We start from the raw sequence: 16,378 nt of genomic DNA on the forward strand, positions 1-16,378 counted from the left end.
GCTTGGCCTATTATCAGCTAACCTGCTCCCACACTGCAAGTTCAGAAACATTACTGCCAAAAACACTACTGCCAACATGGGGAAAAGATTTGGAGGAGAAGAGGCAGACAAATATAGAGGTGAGGTGTATCTAAGGAGATCAGTATAGGACAACTCTTTTCAATACTGTTTCTGCATGTCAGGCAAAGCTGACCTTAAAGTTATAGGATGAGCAAACTCCAGACTTGGAGACTTGGACTAGTTACATGAAGCCAGCAGGGCACCTCAGTGCCTGTCCGTATGTGAGGAAATAAGAATTTAGGGTAAGAAAGTGTTTAGGACCAAACCCTTTGAAAGGGCTTCTGTACCATTGTTGGCATACTGCAGGTGCTGTGAAAGCAGAGATCATTTGTTTACCCAGAAGAGCATAAATCAGCATAACAGACAGGTTGCCTGTTTAAATAGGCCATGACATGCTGTCAGCTACCCTGGCACCTTACTTCTGTCAAGGAATGCTGGTTGCCTTCCCCATGAGAGTGTGAATGTCATAGAGCTAATTGCAACACTTAAAACACATTTGAGTTTGCACAGTTTAGCAAGTCTGTTAGGGCCAAACACTGAATGCTGCAGTGAAGGAGCATCTCCCATTGGCTTAGGTAGCTTGCAGCGTCTCAGGCTCCCTTCACAACCACAACAAATCATTTTCTTTTTCTTTAAAGCTTGTCTGACATCATTCATTTATAAATACCCAGCTACTTCATTGCATCTGATAAATACACAGCACTTTGTACACAGTGATGAATATATTAGGAGAACGGGAAGTGGGCAGGAAAAGCAGAGAAGCCTTGCAGCTACCAGCAATTAATATGCAATTTTTGGTCATGTAATGATTAAAGGATCCCTTTACCACCACCATCACCAGGAGTTCACCTAAACAGATGTATCCTGCTAAACTAAGACTTGCACAAAACTCAAACAGGGACAATCCCGATGGCGAGACTCTCTCACTTCACACAGATCATGAAATTTTTCGCATTTCCCATCTGTAAATATTCAGATCTAAGTCCAGAGAGGTCCCTACTCCCTGTAAATGTCTCAGCTGAGTTCTCGAAGCAACATATCTACAGAACAGCTGCAAAGTTCTGCACCGTTCCCAGCTCAGTCTGTTTCCTAAACTGATACTGAAATATAGAATCATAGAAGGAAAATGTCATTTACATACAATAGTACATCACTCACATAGAATCATAGAATCATGAGGTTGAAAACAACCTATAAGATCACCTAGTCTAACCATCTTCTCATTACCACTGCTACCACAAGCACTAAACCACATCTTGCAGCTCCTCATCCAGATGCCTCTTGAACACTGCCAGAGATGGCAACTCCACCATCTCCCTGGGCAGCCATTCCAGTGCCTGACCACTCTCTGAGAGAAAAAGTTTTTCCTCATGTCCAATCTAAACCTCCTCTGGTACAATTTGCAACCACTTCCCCAGGTCCTGTTCGGTGCCTGGGAGAAGAGGCCAAATCCCTCTTCACACAACCTCCCTTCAGGAAGTTGTAGAATGCAATGAGGTCTTCCCTGAGCCTCCTCTTCTCCAGACTAAACAATCCCAGCTCTCTCAGCCACTCCTCATAGGACTTGTGCTCCAGGATATCTTCACAGGATGTTCCCTCTCTTGTTTATCTTTAGGGGAAAAGTAGTTCAGAACTCTAATCAAAAGTGCCTATCAGAAATATGAACTCTTCCTAGCATAATTAGCCAGTAACATCTGACTTACGCGTTTCAAACTCCACTTCCTTTTCAGCTTACAGTCTAACTCATTAGAGTTGCTGTAGTCATTAGTGGACATGGATAATATGATTAAGTTCATAAGTGGGTGATTTTTTATTTTTTATTTTACTAAAACTATTCCCACTCCTAAACAAAACCCTGAAAGAAAAGAGAAAAAAAAAAACAAAAACAACAGGCCACCAATAATCTATGTAAATAACTTGTTACAGCAGCAAGCCACACCCTTATGTCATGGTGCAGGGCTTATTACAGAAGTGGGGCTCATTACAAAAGCATTTGCCATGTATGGTGCACAGACTACACAGAAAGAATACCTTTATTATACCCACAGGAATTACTACACCAAAACACACTGAAGGTCTTCTTGCCTGCCTCTCCTAGTTGTAAATAACTTAACCTCTTCATAAAACCACCAAGTGTGCATTATTACAAAGGCAAGGTTATTTTTTTTTATACCCTCTACAAATAAGCTTATGCCATGAGTGTGGGAACTGCTGAATCGTGGCCTGAATCTCTGATTGATCACCTGAGGCAAGCAATGAATCAGCCCTGGGAGCACAGGTGAAGGCAATTCACCTGTGCTGCTGGAAGGGGTGGAGCCTGGCTCCGCCTCTCCCAGACCCTTGGGGGAAGGATCTCCTTCTGGAGATCCCTCCATTAGGAGTTTTCCAGCAAGCCTAGGACAAAGATAAGTCCTTTATCTATTCCTTTTGGTGTAATAACCTGCTTAGCCAAACTCTTGTGTATTTCTTAATTATAACACCTATATATTCATTGATTATATAGCTATGCCATGAGAGAAAAAAAGCATTTCTCATAACCGTGTAAGTATATGTAATTACTAATGTTTTTTTTTTCCAGTTTTATATCCAATCACTTCAGTCCAGTTGCCTTCTGTGATATTTTCAAGTGGGTACGGTACAGTTAAATTCAGTTAAGTAACTGAAGTTTCATTCTCTTTCATTGTGTTCTTCATTTCCTTTCTCTCACACTCTGAAAATTCATCTTTGGAAGTGCTGGAATAAAGTATCCAATTTTGTCATTATCTCACTCTGCCATTCACCACTGACTCAAGTAGTAGATCACATAAGGCAGTAAACAATGAATTTGTTTCACTGCAACAGAAATCTTCAGAAGCAGTAATGAGGTTTAAAAATGTACAGAGTAAGAACTTCAGGTGGAACAAGATAAACTGCACTGGGAAACACTTTTTTGTCTTCAGAAGAAAACGTCTCTGTCATTGTGTTAGTATTAGATCAGGACTAAACATGAGATAAATATGTATTTTAAATAACTTTAATCTAGATTTGTGTCTTAGTAGATATTTACACTGCTTGCATCACTATATTTCTTCTGAAGTCTGAGTAAACTTCCCTGTCTGAACTTAGCAAATCAGTTGGGCAATTCACATTTGCACAACCAATGACAGAATTTGCAATGGACTATTGAAGATAAATTTTAAACCACACCTCATCCATATTGAATTTTTCACATCTTCCTTGTACGGTATCATACATCCTCTTTGCAGATTTTCCAAAGGAGAATACTTTGTAAGATTTTTATTTTTTTTCCATCATTAGTTTAACAAAGACACTTTCCCTTAAAAGATTCTTCTAGAGCCACCCCCACAATGAAAGGAAACACACCAGTTCTAAGGTCTCTCTTTTTTCATATTCTATCTGGAGGCTATCAGGTAATCAAATGACATTAATAAAAAATAGTTCCCTCAGTCAGGTGATAACTGCACACAGCACAACAGCCAGGACCCATGAAGGCTGTCACATCAGTCTGAAATCACAGCTGTAAGGGCAGATGCCACATTTGGTGCAATGCAGTCATCCATTCTGTCAGCTAGGGAGATGTCACTTTTGAGATCATCGACATGAAAGCACAATGTTAACCCTGATATCATCTTTGAGCAGTGGTTCATTGTTCTGTGCAAGTCAGTTACAATCAGTTTTCTGTACCAGCACACCCAGCTACACCTCTAGAACCAGGTTCACCCCCAGACTTACAGAAAAATCCAAAGGAAGTTGTTCTTTATTGACATATCTCTCTCAATATTTCACATTACTTAGCTTTAAGACATTCACATACTAAGCTACTAAACCCATTTAATTTATCTTTGCAGATGATTTCCAGTTAACCATGACAATGCCCGAGGATGTACTGAAATCTCAAAAGACAATAAGATTTGTTTGAAACATTTGCCTTCTAAACACATAGCAAGCCTGTTTATTATTTCAATAGTGCCACTTTTGACATGAAAGAAAGAAAAAAGATTGTGCAAAGTAAAGAATTAAAATTGATACATATTTTAGGCTATAGAAGGGGGAGCTATTTGAAAATATTTCTACTAGTCTGTTTCCAGGAGTCTACCCTTCTGTTGAGGTGCTTAGCTTGTTTGTATCTGTTTGTATCTGCACCCTACTCTCTGCAATAAGCAAAGCATATTGCACATCTTTAAATAGTGACATTTCCCGCCCCTCCCCCTTCACACACACAAAAAAGCAGAAAAAACCAACTTTAATCCTCTAATCATTACATCATACTAAGGAGGTGAGGAAAATGCTAATCTCTGTAAAACTGCCATGAGAAATGCATGTAAGCCAATATCTTTGACCAGAAGAATTCACACTGCAAACTAAGCATATTCACCTGTCTTTTGCAGACAGATGAAGGGTGTGATCCAAGCCAGCCCTGATCCAAAAGCTGTATAGTCACATCAGCACTATGCTGCTTCCTTAGCTAAAGTACCAGGCTGCACAAACACAGGTACACAGCTTCTGACTCAGAACTGACCTGTCTTCTGTGAACATACAGTACAAGCAGGGAGTGCCCACATCTATCTGCAAAGAAACAGAAAAATGTTGTTTGGCTTAGGAGAAGCAGAAGAGCATTGCTATCTGCACACATGGGCAAGGGAAAGGAATCGATTAAGCAGTGGGGAGGGGGAAGGAGGGAGGAAGGTTGGCTGTAGAACAACTACAAAGATACGGAATGAATTTAGGCTGGAAACTAGCAGAACACTTTTGTTGTCACAGCAATGAGATACTGGAACAGTTTTCTAATAGAAATACTATGTCTGTGATACCTTGTAAAATGAAGTTTGATTTACTTCTAATTATATAGCACAACTGGGTGGACAGACACAATAGAACAGGGTACAATTCTGTGTTCTCCAATACAAAGACTGAAATCACAATGGGGCTCCAGTATGACACCCCACACCTAAATATATTGTGCTCTTGGAGAGCTCAGACAAATTCAGGTCTGAAATATGAGGTTGAACTTTGATGTTTGAGACTGTTGGAATATACTCTTTCAGTATCTCACATCTGTTATCTAATCTCTAATTTTCTTCAGGCTCAGTGATAGGTTTCTACATGGAATCCTAAAAGATACTGTACTGAAGTGTGATAAGTGAGATCCATATTTTCCTAAGTCTAGAATGTTAAACAATGAAATGTAACTCTACCTTTAATAGACCTGTATTGCATGTTATTTCATCCTAGATATTTAGTACTTATTTACTCAAAATTTATTCAAAACTTTTCATATTAAACTGAACTAAAAAAAATCTGTAGTTCTTAAATGAGTATTACTTTTTATTTTTAATTGTATACTTTCATAATCATTCATTTACCTGATATTCTCAACAGCAAACCCATAAGTTACTGTGCCTGTCACTTCAAAATTCTTGACAGAATATGTATTTCGTAATTCCCACCTACCATATTCTGTTGCCTCTCTTTGTTGCTGTGTGTAATGTTGGAGAAAGAAATTAGACTTCATATCATTTGAAAACTTACAGAGATATTTTGAAAATTTGTCACCTTTCACAAAAAATGTGTACCAAATATTAAGTTTCAATTTTCTTTGCACACATTTTTAATTATTCTAGCGAAGACACTTAATTTCTATTTACGTCATCTGTAAAGCTGATCAGAAAACTGCCATACTGTTCACACTGATGTCTGAGAAATACTGTTATCTTCATATGTCCTACCTGAATCAGTGTCTCCAGCTCTAGCTGGGTTACACAAACATGCTCCCGAAGAAAGTCTGCCTTCTCCAGCGCGATGGTATTCTTCTGCCTGCTCTCGAAGGGCTGCTCCAGGGCACGGAACACGAGTCCTCCAGCCACCAGGTATACCACAACCACAACAAAGATGGCCACCACAGTTTTCCACTTCATGACTGTCTGCAGGCCCTGAGAAGGTGCTTCCATGGTAGCGACAACCATTGCTCGGGAGGAAACAGAGAGCCGTGGAGATGTGTAATGCCCGTTTGCTTTGGGCTCGGGTTCACAAGCTGGCACTGGTGAGGGAACAGCCACTGAAACACAAAGTAAAAGCCTTTACTCAAAATCAGCACATGAATCTGATCTTCACACACAGTTTTCCTAAATACCATTTTCAAGTTGCATCAACCACATTATTCACATGGGTATAATTCTTCTCACCTGGAAGGGTCCGTATGTTTTTTGCACATTCATACCTAGGTCACTTCTAGAGTTTTTTTACCCATTATCTCTAGAAGAGGACAGAGGAGCTGCATAAGCAAAAACTTTAGAGAGATTCAGGAAATCATTTATCCAATAAGAACGTGAAAATTTTTACTAGTTAGGATATGCATTACACAAGGTGATGTTTGCTGAGGGACCTTTGCAGGAATTTATGTAATTAAATCATTGTAAAAATAGTATCGATTGTGCTAGGAGGCAGAACTGCTAACAGTCAGTGATCACTACTGGCCTGGTATTGAGACAAACAGACAATGCTTTGCAAATCAAAATGTTGTTGGATGCACACCACCAAAAGCAATCCTGTATTATTTACAAGTATCCACAAAAACATTAGTTCTAAACATTTTCTTAAAGCCTGGCAGCTTCATAAATTTTAGAACAAGTCATTCTTAAGCCAAAGTCCGGCTACCTGAATGTCAGTCCCTCACATATGCCAAGTATGAACAGGGACCTTCAATTAGTCAGGTTTATTTTAAACTTAAGAACTTAACTAGACAGATCCAAACTAATATGGCCTCTCAGTGCAAAACAGAGCACGGTGCAGAGTGAAACAAGCACAAGGTGGATGGCAGACCTACCATCTTGGGACTGAGATCACATAGCTGCATGACCCTAGCACTACATCAGAGCTAATGAGCCCTGAATTTCAGCTAGTCTTATTAGCCTAATCACTATGCCAAGCTACCAAGGCATCCAAATCAAAGCTGGCTTGCCCCCAGTTCAGGGATCTCAGCACCACACTTCCTTCCTCTCTTTTGTTAGTGATAGCAGTGGCAGAACAAGACCAGGTTCCTCAGCATCTACTGGTGTAATGGTAGCAAATGAAGGATTTAAATCTTCTGGGTTCATTTTAAACACCCTTACTGTAATCTTACCACAGTGCAGCTGTCACTGAGCAGAGTGGCAGTGTATGCAAATTCTATAGTATTTGAACTGTTTGAGGTGGCCTATGACTCCTTTTCAGAAGAAAACATTTTATGGTACTTAATGATTTAAAGAACTCAGTTGTTTATTAAAATCAGATTTTCCTAGAACTGATACATCTTTTTCGCATCACGCTGAAGATAGAAATTCCAGATGACTTGATAACAAGAAACTTCATAAGCCTACAATTGCTTTACACTTACAATTAATATTTCTCTTCATATGTATCTTCAGATAAATCCTTAGAAAGGATCCAGGATAAGAAAAAAAGCCTCTGAGTTGGACTCCACTTCTGTTATCTCATTTTTGCAATACCTGTTGCACAATTGCTTAGTTTGACCATCAAAAGATCGGTAATGGTTCCCAACATGTATCAGTAGGATGTAGTGACATGAGATATCTTATATCTGAATCACAACAGCTCATTACTGAACTAAGACAAATCTGAGTATTCCCAGAAATGGTTCAGCTGATGTACATCCATGCATTGTAAGTTCTGTGAATTCCATGGTTCATGTGGTAAGAGGAAAGAACTCACACAGCTATGACCTTGACTGGCACAGTCTGGTTTAGGCTGAAAGATGTTTCAGTGTAGGCAGATTCCTAATTTTGATACCCCATAAATAATTTATCTTTACTCATCTGAACAAGAGGTCAAGAGATGGCAGAGTTAGAACTTCTTTTTTTGAATTTTCTTTTCCTCTTTGCTAGTACAAATGTTGTTTCTTATTCATGTCATAATTCTGGCAAAATATTAATAACAGTTTTGCAGAAATATCACAGCTTGTTTGATTTTCTCTTTAACGAAAAATATATTGTACTTGTTTAAGAACAAGATGGGAATTTCAGAACGGGGAACAAAAAGGGATCTTTTGAATATTGTTTAATTTTAACAGCTCAAAGGTTGCCTTGCTTATCTCTAAAATAAAAGTTAATTTGTTTACAATAACTGTGTTAAAGGCTTTTGTTTTCTGTTAGTAATAGTTACCCTAAAGGTATGTAAAAATGTTGATCTTAATGTGTTTTGTCATATATAAATGAACACACAGGAAGACTCTACTAGAGCAGCTAGTTAAGCAACTGATGGGGAACAGGGATGGTTTTCTTACAATGCTGACACAGAATGCACAACTGCAGTTAGCACCCCTCAGATGTTTCAGGATAGATTTAAAGCAGCAGTTAGACACTTTATCCAAAAAAACAGAGTAGATATTCATCCCAGCAGTTGTCATCACTCTATGAGAAAACTTAGGATCAAGGAAAGTAAGAAGTCCTGAGCATCCCAAAAAGCTATAGACAGGAAAACAGCACTCAAATATTCAGATTGACAGAAAAAGAATCATAAAATCATGTACTGCTGGGAATAAAGCATCATGATGAGAGGATCAGAAATGTTTAACAGAGTTCCTCTTATAGCTATATCTGTAACTGACTTGTTTCACTGAATGGAAATAAAGGAATTCATTTCCTCTTTGTTGCAAGTTTCTCTAAATTCTGTGATTTGATTATGGTACAAACCAAAAGTACAAGAGAAAAGGATTCATTTGCAATAAATGTGGAACAGTATCTGTTTTATTAATCCATGTTTTTAAAAACAAGTTGCTGTTCAGACTGGCTTTGCCCAGAACAGAGTCCTTTGTTAAATCATATCAAAGGAGACTTAGTCTGCCTCATTAGAAACAATGATAAACCTCCAGTCATGTGCATGCACTAAATTGGTAGACAAGTAGCCTCAAATGAAAGGATACCTTTCCTTTTTCAAAGGAAAACACCAGTATTATGACACAGTCCTTAAGCAGTGAGAGAAAGCCTTGGATAAATTTCAAAATAAAACAAGGGAAGATTCTGGCAGTACAGATGAAATTAAAAGTTAGCATCTGAAGCATCTTTGTTAGCATCTAGTTAGCATCTAGCATCTAGCATCGTTAGCGTCCTTGTTCACCTCTAAGAACACCACTGCCTGCACTTGAAACATTTTCTGCACAAGGCAGCCAGGTTCTACATTGGTAAAGTGAGCTGCTGTAATACCTATGATTTCTGCTAATACCCAAGATAATAAAGGAATCAAAGGAGCTCTTGGCCACTGACCATCGGGAGACTGGGGCAAAGCAAAACCCGTAGTGTAAAACGTTGTTACTGAAGCAGCACAACTTGAGACTTTGCCTTGAGTTAAAAATTGCTTTTGATATTGCATACACACTTTGCTTTAATCATTTGTTTGTGGCTGCAAATTAAACCTTCAAGAATTTGATCATCTAAATTAGAAGATTTTCTTCTCACTGCAAAAGCACAAACACGCTACCACCAGGACACATGATGTCTAGAAAAGATTCAGCTGTCTGATGTCTCTTATTTCCACAAAGACATTAAAATATAAAAAAATATTATTCCCTAAGGTATATTCTGCAGAGGTAAAATCCTTTTCCAGACCATTATAAAATGACTCAATGATCAAGAAAGATTTTTCTATTTCCTGTCAATTCTCAAAATGTATCAGGGGACAGTGCTAATCTCCCGTTGTCTTTAAACCACATGCAAGTGCCTTAGCTTTCTCAGCACAGTTGAGGAGAAGGATTAGTAAGCAACAGTCAGAAGCTGGATGGCAGAAAAAGACTCACGTTGTATTTCTTCATAACTACCATATGAACTCTAAAACTTTCCTCATGATTTCTGAATGCCTGGATTTGGTAATTCTTTGATGAATTCTAATTATCTATTTGATCATGATGATTTGATGATTCTAATTGAATTTTTCTAATTCATTGATGAATCACCGCCATATCCAACATAAACAACGTTAAAAAATTATTCACACTGCAGCAAGGGAGACTGAGATTGGACACTGTGATGAAGGGCTCTAAAGGTTTTAAAGCCCTGGAATACATTGTACATAGAGTGATGTTTCTCAGAACAAGTTAGACAAACATCTGTCAGGAATATCTAGGTGTAGCTGGCCCTGCTTTGCAGCAGCAGGGTGGGCCAAATAATTTGCTACAAGTTGTGAAAATAGTTCTATTTTAAAGGGAATATTTCCAGATGGAGAGATTCAAAGTACAACTGCCTCAAATGGGTGGCATCAAACAAGTACCAAACTGCTGAGAGGAGGTCCAGATGGCTTTTAATTATGAAAGCATAAGTGTGGCTTTGATACACTGACCCACACATAGATAACTACCCTATCCAGTATACTAAGAACATACTAGATACTGAAAAAATCTGGTTTTAGAGGAGTTTCTCAACAGCTGTAAAAGAAACATTATCTTTTTTAAAGTATGGACACTTTTCTGTGGTGCTCCTGTTACAAAACCTACCTGTGAAAATAATGTAGGTCAATTTTAATTGAATGTCTTATATAGTCCTTTTATTTTCTTCCGTGATCCAGTGTTGCAGGAACACACAGGAATGTGTGTATACTGTCATAAAAGTATAATAGAGCATTTTTGACACATCTGATGCAAACATTGACTTCATAGGATTCAGCACAGAAACAGATGGAGGATGTATAGACTTAGGCATTCATAAGCCCTGTAGTTGGCTTTGAGTTTAATTCATGACTCAATCCAAATTGAATGAGTAGAAAGCCCACAGATTTCCAGCAGACCAGGAGGTACACTCAGTGAACCGCAAGTAGGCCCATAGCTTGCAATACTTCTCTGCAGGCAGCCAACATTTCTGAGATGTACTACTGGACATTTCATCTCTCATTTTAGTGGATACAGACAAGAAGACAATAAGGTACTTTCAGTTCAAGTAAAAATATTCTTTGATGTGCATCTTAAGGTATCTGTATATTCCTCAAAATTCACATAGGACAGGAAGTTCTTTTTAGTAAAAAAGAAATGCTTTCTTCAAAATTTTATATAGATGTGCAGTTCAAAATTTCCCATGGAGTCTTCCTTGTCTTTGTCTTAGAACAGGAAGTTGAATTTGAATTTTAGAGGGATGTGATCATGCAGTTCCGTTTCAGAGAAAATTCATGATCAAGTCATACTTTCAACTGCTTTCACAAGATCCTATGGTAGGTTATCAGCACTTGTACATTCTTTAGCACTGCTGAAGGAGACAGAATTATCCCCGCTTAGAAATATGGTATTTTGCCAAATGTGTGAAGTTTCAGCAAAGACCTGGAGTGCCAAGGCTCAGAAAAGTCTGTGACATGCCAGCCAAATCCAGTTCAGTTTCTCTGAACTGGTCACTAAAAATAAAAGAACCTACCTTTTCTAAAATTGATAGTAAGGAAATGGGGAATGAAAGGACTCTGAAGGATGTATTTTTTTGTAGTGTCCTTTAGGAGCTTCATTTATTTCATTTCACTGTCCAGAGTATTATAGTTGTTTGCCTCTCCCCTGCCACCACTCTTCTGAAATGGCCACAATTTGCAGTTAGCATCAGAAGCTTCCTGATGAACCAGCATGGAAAAGCAAGAAGAAGCATAGCCTGCCAACGAAAGACATATAATCTTGAGCTCTTAGGTTATGGCTCATCTCCAAAGAGAAGCTTCTGAGGGAGAGGGGTCTGTAAGTATTTCATTCAAATATCACAACCTCCCCCACCTCCCCCAAGTGATTTCAGCTGCTGGCTGCTTGGGCTAAGATCACGAGGCAATGCCTGGAAGCCAGAGCAGGGACAAGGTGTATGCCGAGGAAGAGATGAGGCTATCAATGTATTAAGCTATCATCCATATGCACTTCTCATGAGCATGTCGCAAGCAGAAAACATATGAGGGTTTATGGATAGTGGGAATTTATGTGTCAGAAAGTAAGCAGGGGAGTTGCTATATGCATGAGGAAAGTAATGAAAAATAGAAGTTTCTGGCCATGTGTAACAAAAAAATCATTAAGCCATTAAATTTTTGCATTATGAGGACGTGGCTAATCATTTCCAGGCCACCTGCTTTGCTTGCTATTTCAGCCTCCTCCTCTTCTTCGTCTCTGCTGTGTGTGTTTTTCTTTAAACATGTTTTGTAATGTAGGGAGCATCCATTCAACCAACACAATAAATGTACATATTTTTACACACAGGACAATAGAAAATCTGTCTCTAGTTCAGAAAATCTGGCTTTTAGAGCAAAAAGTCCCGGTAGACCATGATTGTGTCTGCTTTTGTGTCTGTGCAGCATCTTTGCATGATGTGGGCTAATTGACAGGTGACATTCCAGCTGTGATCAAGGAATGGGAGACAAAATCCTGCCTGCAGGCTACGATTACACACGGGGCAGAACACGAGTATCCCTGTGGCTGTTGTTCTGGACTGGGGCATAATAATAAGTGCTGCAGTCTGGTGGCTGCTGCATCCATACAGTCACAAGAAAATTGCTTTCAGTGTCAATGTGTTTGAAGCTGTTTTGGCTCTGGTCCCTTTGCAAATCCTCAGGGCGTTCAACCACAAGATTTGAGCAGTGAGAGTTGCATCTAGCCTTCCACACAAGAGGAATTTCACCCTCCTGTTTGTACAGCACTTTGCTGGAAACTGCTGTTAAAGTGAGAAGCATTGCTATTACATTTTACTGCTCATGAAAGCAAAGCTTGGTATATTGTTAGCTTGAAAAATGCACAGAGTGCCTCCGAGCGTACAGCTTTTCACTGCAGCAGTACCCCACTGGTTAAATCTAACATTGTTTTCCCTGAAGTGGGATCTCTAATGCAGTATTAGTGCTGCTGACTTCAGCAACATCTCAGCAGCCTGCTGCAAACACAGTCATCAGTAGCAAGGCACTCAGCTAAGTATAGAAAGAGAGACAGGTAAAGGCAGAAAGGGCAACTAACATTAAAACAAAAAGACTGAACGTAGACTGAAAGTAGCAATGTTCACTCCCAATTGCTCTAGTCTAGTGGTGCAGGAAGAAGACAGTAGGAATATAAGTTATAAAACTGCATACAGTCAGCATTTCATCCTATTACAATGTAACACAACTGAAATACAGGGAAAGTTCATACACTGAGTTCTCTCTGTTGGTAGGGAGAGAAATGTCAGTAATATGTACTAGAGGGAATCATGTCTAACCAGTGCCTCACAATGTCTGGGAGCACTGGGGAAAATGTCAGATAAAAGAGCTTCTGCAATTTTTGAATTATTTGCCATAAATTCCCAGCCAATGCTTGAAATTATGATTCTTGGTAAGTTTCCAAAGAAATCTACATAAATCTGCTTTATTTGTTATAACTGATATGTACTAATTAATAGCTCTTGGAATATCCCAGCTGCTTAATTGATTTGGAATGCAATTTTTATGAGAAAACAAGAAAGTACCACCGATTTATAATGTGGCTTATATTCTTCTTCATTAGAAAAACTGTAGTTCATACAAAATAAAAATCTTAAACAGCCAAAACTGTTTTGCATTAAGATCTCTCCTTTTGTAGCGGTAGCTTCCCAACTATCCAGAGTGTTCAAAGAAGAGTGATGCTGGCACACTGGAGATCAGAAGGACTAGTAGAATTTAAGTGTCTATGCCATTCCCAGGCAGTTTCTTTAGAGGCAGACAAGAAACTTCTCTATGCAGCAACTCATCAGAATGAATTTTGCCTACTACTGAAAGATGCTGTCACACCTATTTGATAAGAGGTTTTTCCAAGGGACAAATTTTATAGTTGTATTTTCCAGTTTCTCCTGTCCACACTACCAGAGTGTGCTTCCATAGCTGCTTCCACATAGCTGTGCAGCAAGCTGTCCAAGTAAAACCAACTGCTGGGCTATCTGATCTCTATGGTAGTGTACTGGATTTATGTGGCAAGGTGTTAGCAGCAAGGAGGCTACAGGCCTGCTCTGTGCTAGGCACAACCTGTTCCAGGCAGGTCCACAGCAGATCCAGTGCAGGGCATAGCAAGCCCTTCACTGAAGCTGGTGGGGTGTCTCTGAAAATGTATATATAAAAAAAGGCAAAGAAATTAGTAAAAAGTTTGTGAGAAAATATCCAGCAGACAGCATGGTCAGAGAAGAAGAAGAGGAAGATTGGAAGATTATCTCCATGTGCTGGTGGAGACACTTCTCTGCAGCTCACAGAAGTTTTGAATGAATCCATGTCTTTCCATGCAGCTCATGGAAATGACTATGCTGGAACAGAGATCTATATGGCAATTTGTGGAGAACTCTGCTTCAGAGCAAGTGGGTATTTCCTGAAGAACTTCAGCCCCTGGAGAGCCCACTCTGGAGCAGATTTATCTGAAGAACTGCACCCACAGTGAAAGCCCATGCTGAAGCAAGGGAAAAGTGCACAGGGAAAGCAGAGCCACAGAGGAACTGTTGTGATCTCACCACAGTCTCTGTTCTGCATCTACCTGCACCACTCAGGATGGGGAGAAGGAAGAGGAGTTAGAGAAGAAGTAGGGAAACTGAACATAGTGGAAAGGAAAAAAAAAAAAAAAAAAAAAAGAAAAAAAAAAAAAGGAGATGGGAAGGCATTTTAACTTTTGTCTTTGTTTCTCATCATTTTATCAATTTTAATCTGCAACAAACTAAAATAATTTTCCACAAATAATCTGCTTTGTTTGTGCCAGCAACAGGTAAGCAATCTCCCAGTCTTTATCTTGGCCCACAAGATTTTCTATCTTATTTTTTCCCCATGTCCTTTTGAGGAGGAAAGGAACAGCTGAGTGGGCACCTGGCAGCCAGCTCAGGTCAACCCACCATAGCCAGCTTGTACAAAAGACAACAGAGCTGAGCACAAGAGTTGATGTGTATCATTCAGCACTTTTTTTCTTTTAAGTCCCATCAATCATGGTATGTATATGGATTTTGGCAAGAAAAGAAAAAAGTCATCAGTTCATTACCCTCACACTCTAAGAATATCAATGTATAGATCAAGACTCGAACTACTGTGATGAGCATGAGAAAGAGCGAGAGCAAGCAGTCTTCCAACAGCAATGCCTTCTTGTCACTAAATACTGGAACTGAGTCAATGTGGAACAAAAACATTCATTTGTCCTATTGAGCTGATTTGATTTTTTTCACTTTTTATCACCTTTCATTCTCATTTTTCTTCTCACACATAACCATTTTATTTTACTCATTTTCTATACACATTTGAGAAAATAGATGTTAGCAGCACACATTTTCACATAAAGCTAAATGTCAAATTCATTAAATATTTCATGCTGGCAGAAGTTGTGTATGCCCTTAACTAACCATGGAAAAACAGCAATACAATGTGATTTCTTTGGCAATTTTAAAAAAGAAAAGAAAATCAGCATTTGTTTGCAGATATTAAATAGCTAGAAATGGGGTGCTGGGTAAACTTGACCAACTGTATTATTTGTTAATCTAGTTGTGATTAGTTTAACAAGCGTGCAAGATACTAATGAGTCTGTACAATTACTATTCTCCTGAGCCTATGCTATGTCTTTTTTCATTGATTTCAACAGATTTTGTGAGGGTTTTGAAAGACTTTCTGGTATTCCATCATTTCACTTCAGCAATTCTGAACCTAGCCTCCCTAAAGAGATACAAAAGAAGAATGTACAAGCTGGCTGAATTTTAGTCATGAAATGTAGTGAGAAAGAGGAGGGTCTGAATACCATTTTTATACTTACTGTATTTCTGAAAGGTTCTGCCATTTATATGTGTAAATTCTTTAAAGCACAGAAGAATAGTAGTTCAAGAACCCAACTCAAAAGGTTCTTCAAGGCAAGGAAAACCTCACAAAGATTGCTTAGGAAAAAAGAAAAGAAGAAAGAAGTCTACAGAATGAAAATCTCAGTGCTTTTAAGCACCAAAAAAATAAATTGATCAAAAAGCTCACTAAGTCAACAAATCCAATCTTAAATTATATTTGTATAGGTTCTGATTAATAATTGCATCTTATAATTATTTCATAAATTCTTCAAATTATGGTTTCAGACATCAGCAGCATTTAGAACAGGAGTTCCACTCTCCTGAGTCTATTCCAGATAGCAGTGCATTACCATATATCACTTTCTTTAGATCATTATGTAAAAATCCAATGATAGACGACAATAATTTTCCTTGATCCTAAATGTGAGGAGTTCAAAAGTATTTCTAGGCTCCTTCTTGCAGAGTGATCCAATTTTTTATTAAGACTTGCACAGAAAACAGCCTTAAGCCACAAAAAGCCAGGCAGATTTCTTAGCATGGTGATGTGTTTCTCAAAAAAGCTCTTATGACTTATCATAAAGTGGGGTGGGGAGGGTGAG

At 38.7% G+C, this 16,378-nt stretch overlaps 1 protein-coding gene across 2 annotated transcripts in view; it reads right to left on the reverse strand.

The window, feature by feature from the left end:
• KCNK10 (potassium two pore domain channel subfamily K member 10) overlaps positions 1-16,378 on the reverse strand; it is a 56,379-nt gene that overhangs the window by 26,635 nt on the left and 13,366 nt on the right. For both annotated transcript variants that reach the window (XM_048949836.1, XM_048949835.1), the window contains exon 3: positions 5,787-6,115. In XM_048949836.1, the coding sequence (XP_048805793.1) occupies positions 5,787-6,115 (329 nt within the window). The remainder of the gene's footprint in view (positions 1-5,786; positions 6,116-16,378) is intronic.

The sequence above is a fragment of the Lagopus muta genome, chromosome 6 (assembly GCF_023343835.1).
Source record: "Lagopus muta isolate bLagMut1 chromosome 6, bLagMut1 primary, whole genome shotgun sequence".
Taxonomy (NCBI): domain Eukaryota; kingdom Metazoa; phylum Chordata; class Aves; order Galliformes; family Phasianidae; genus Lagopus; species Lagopus muta.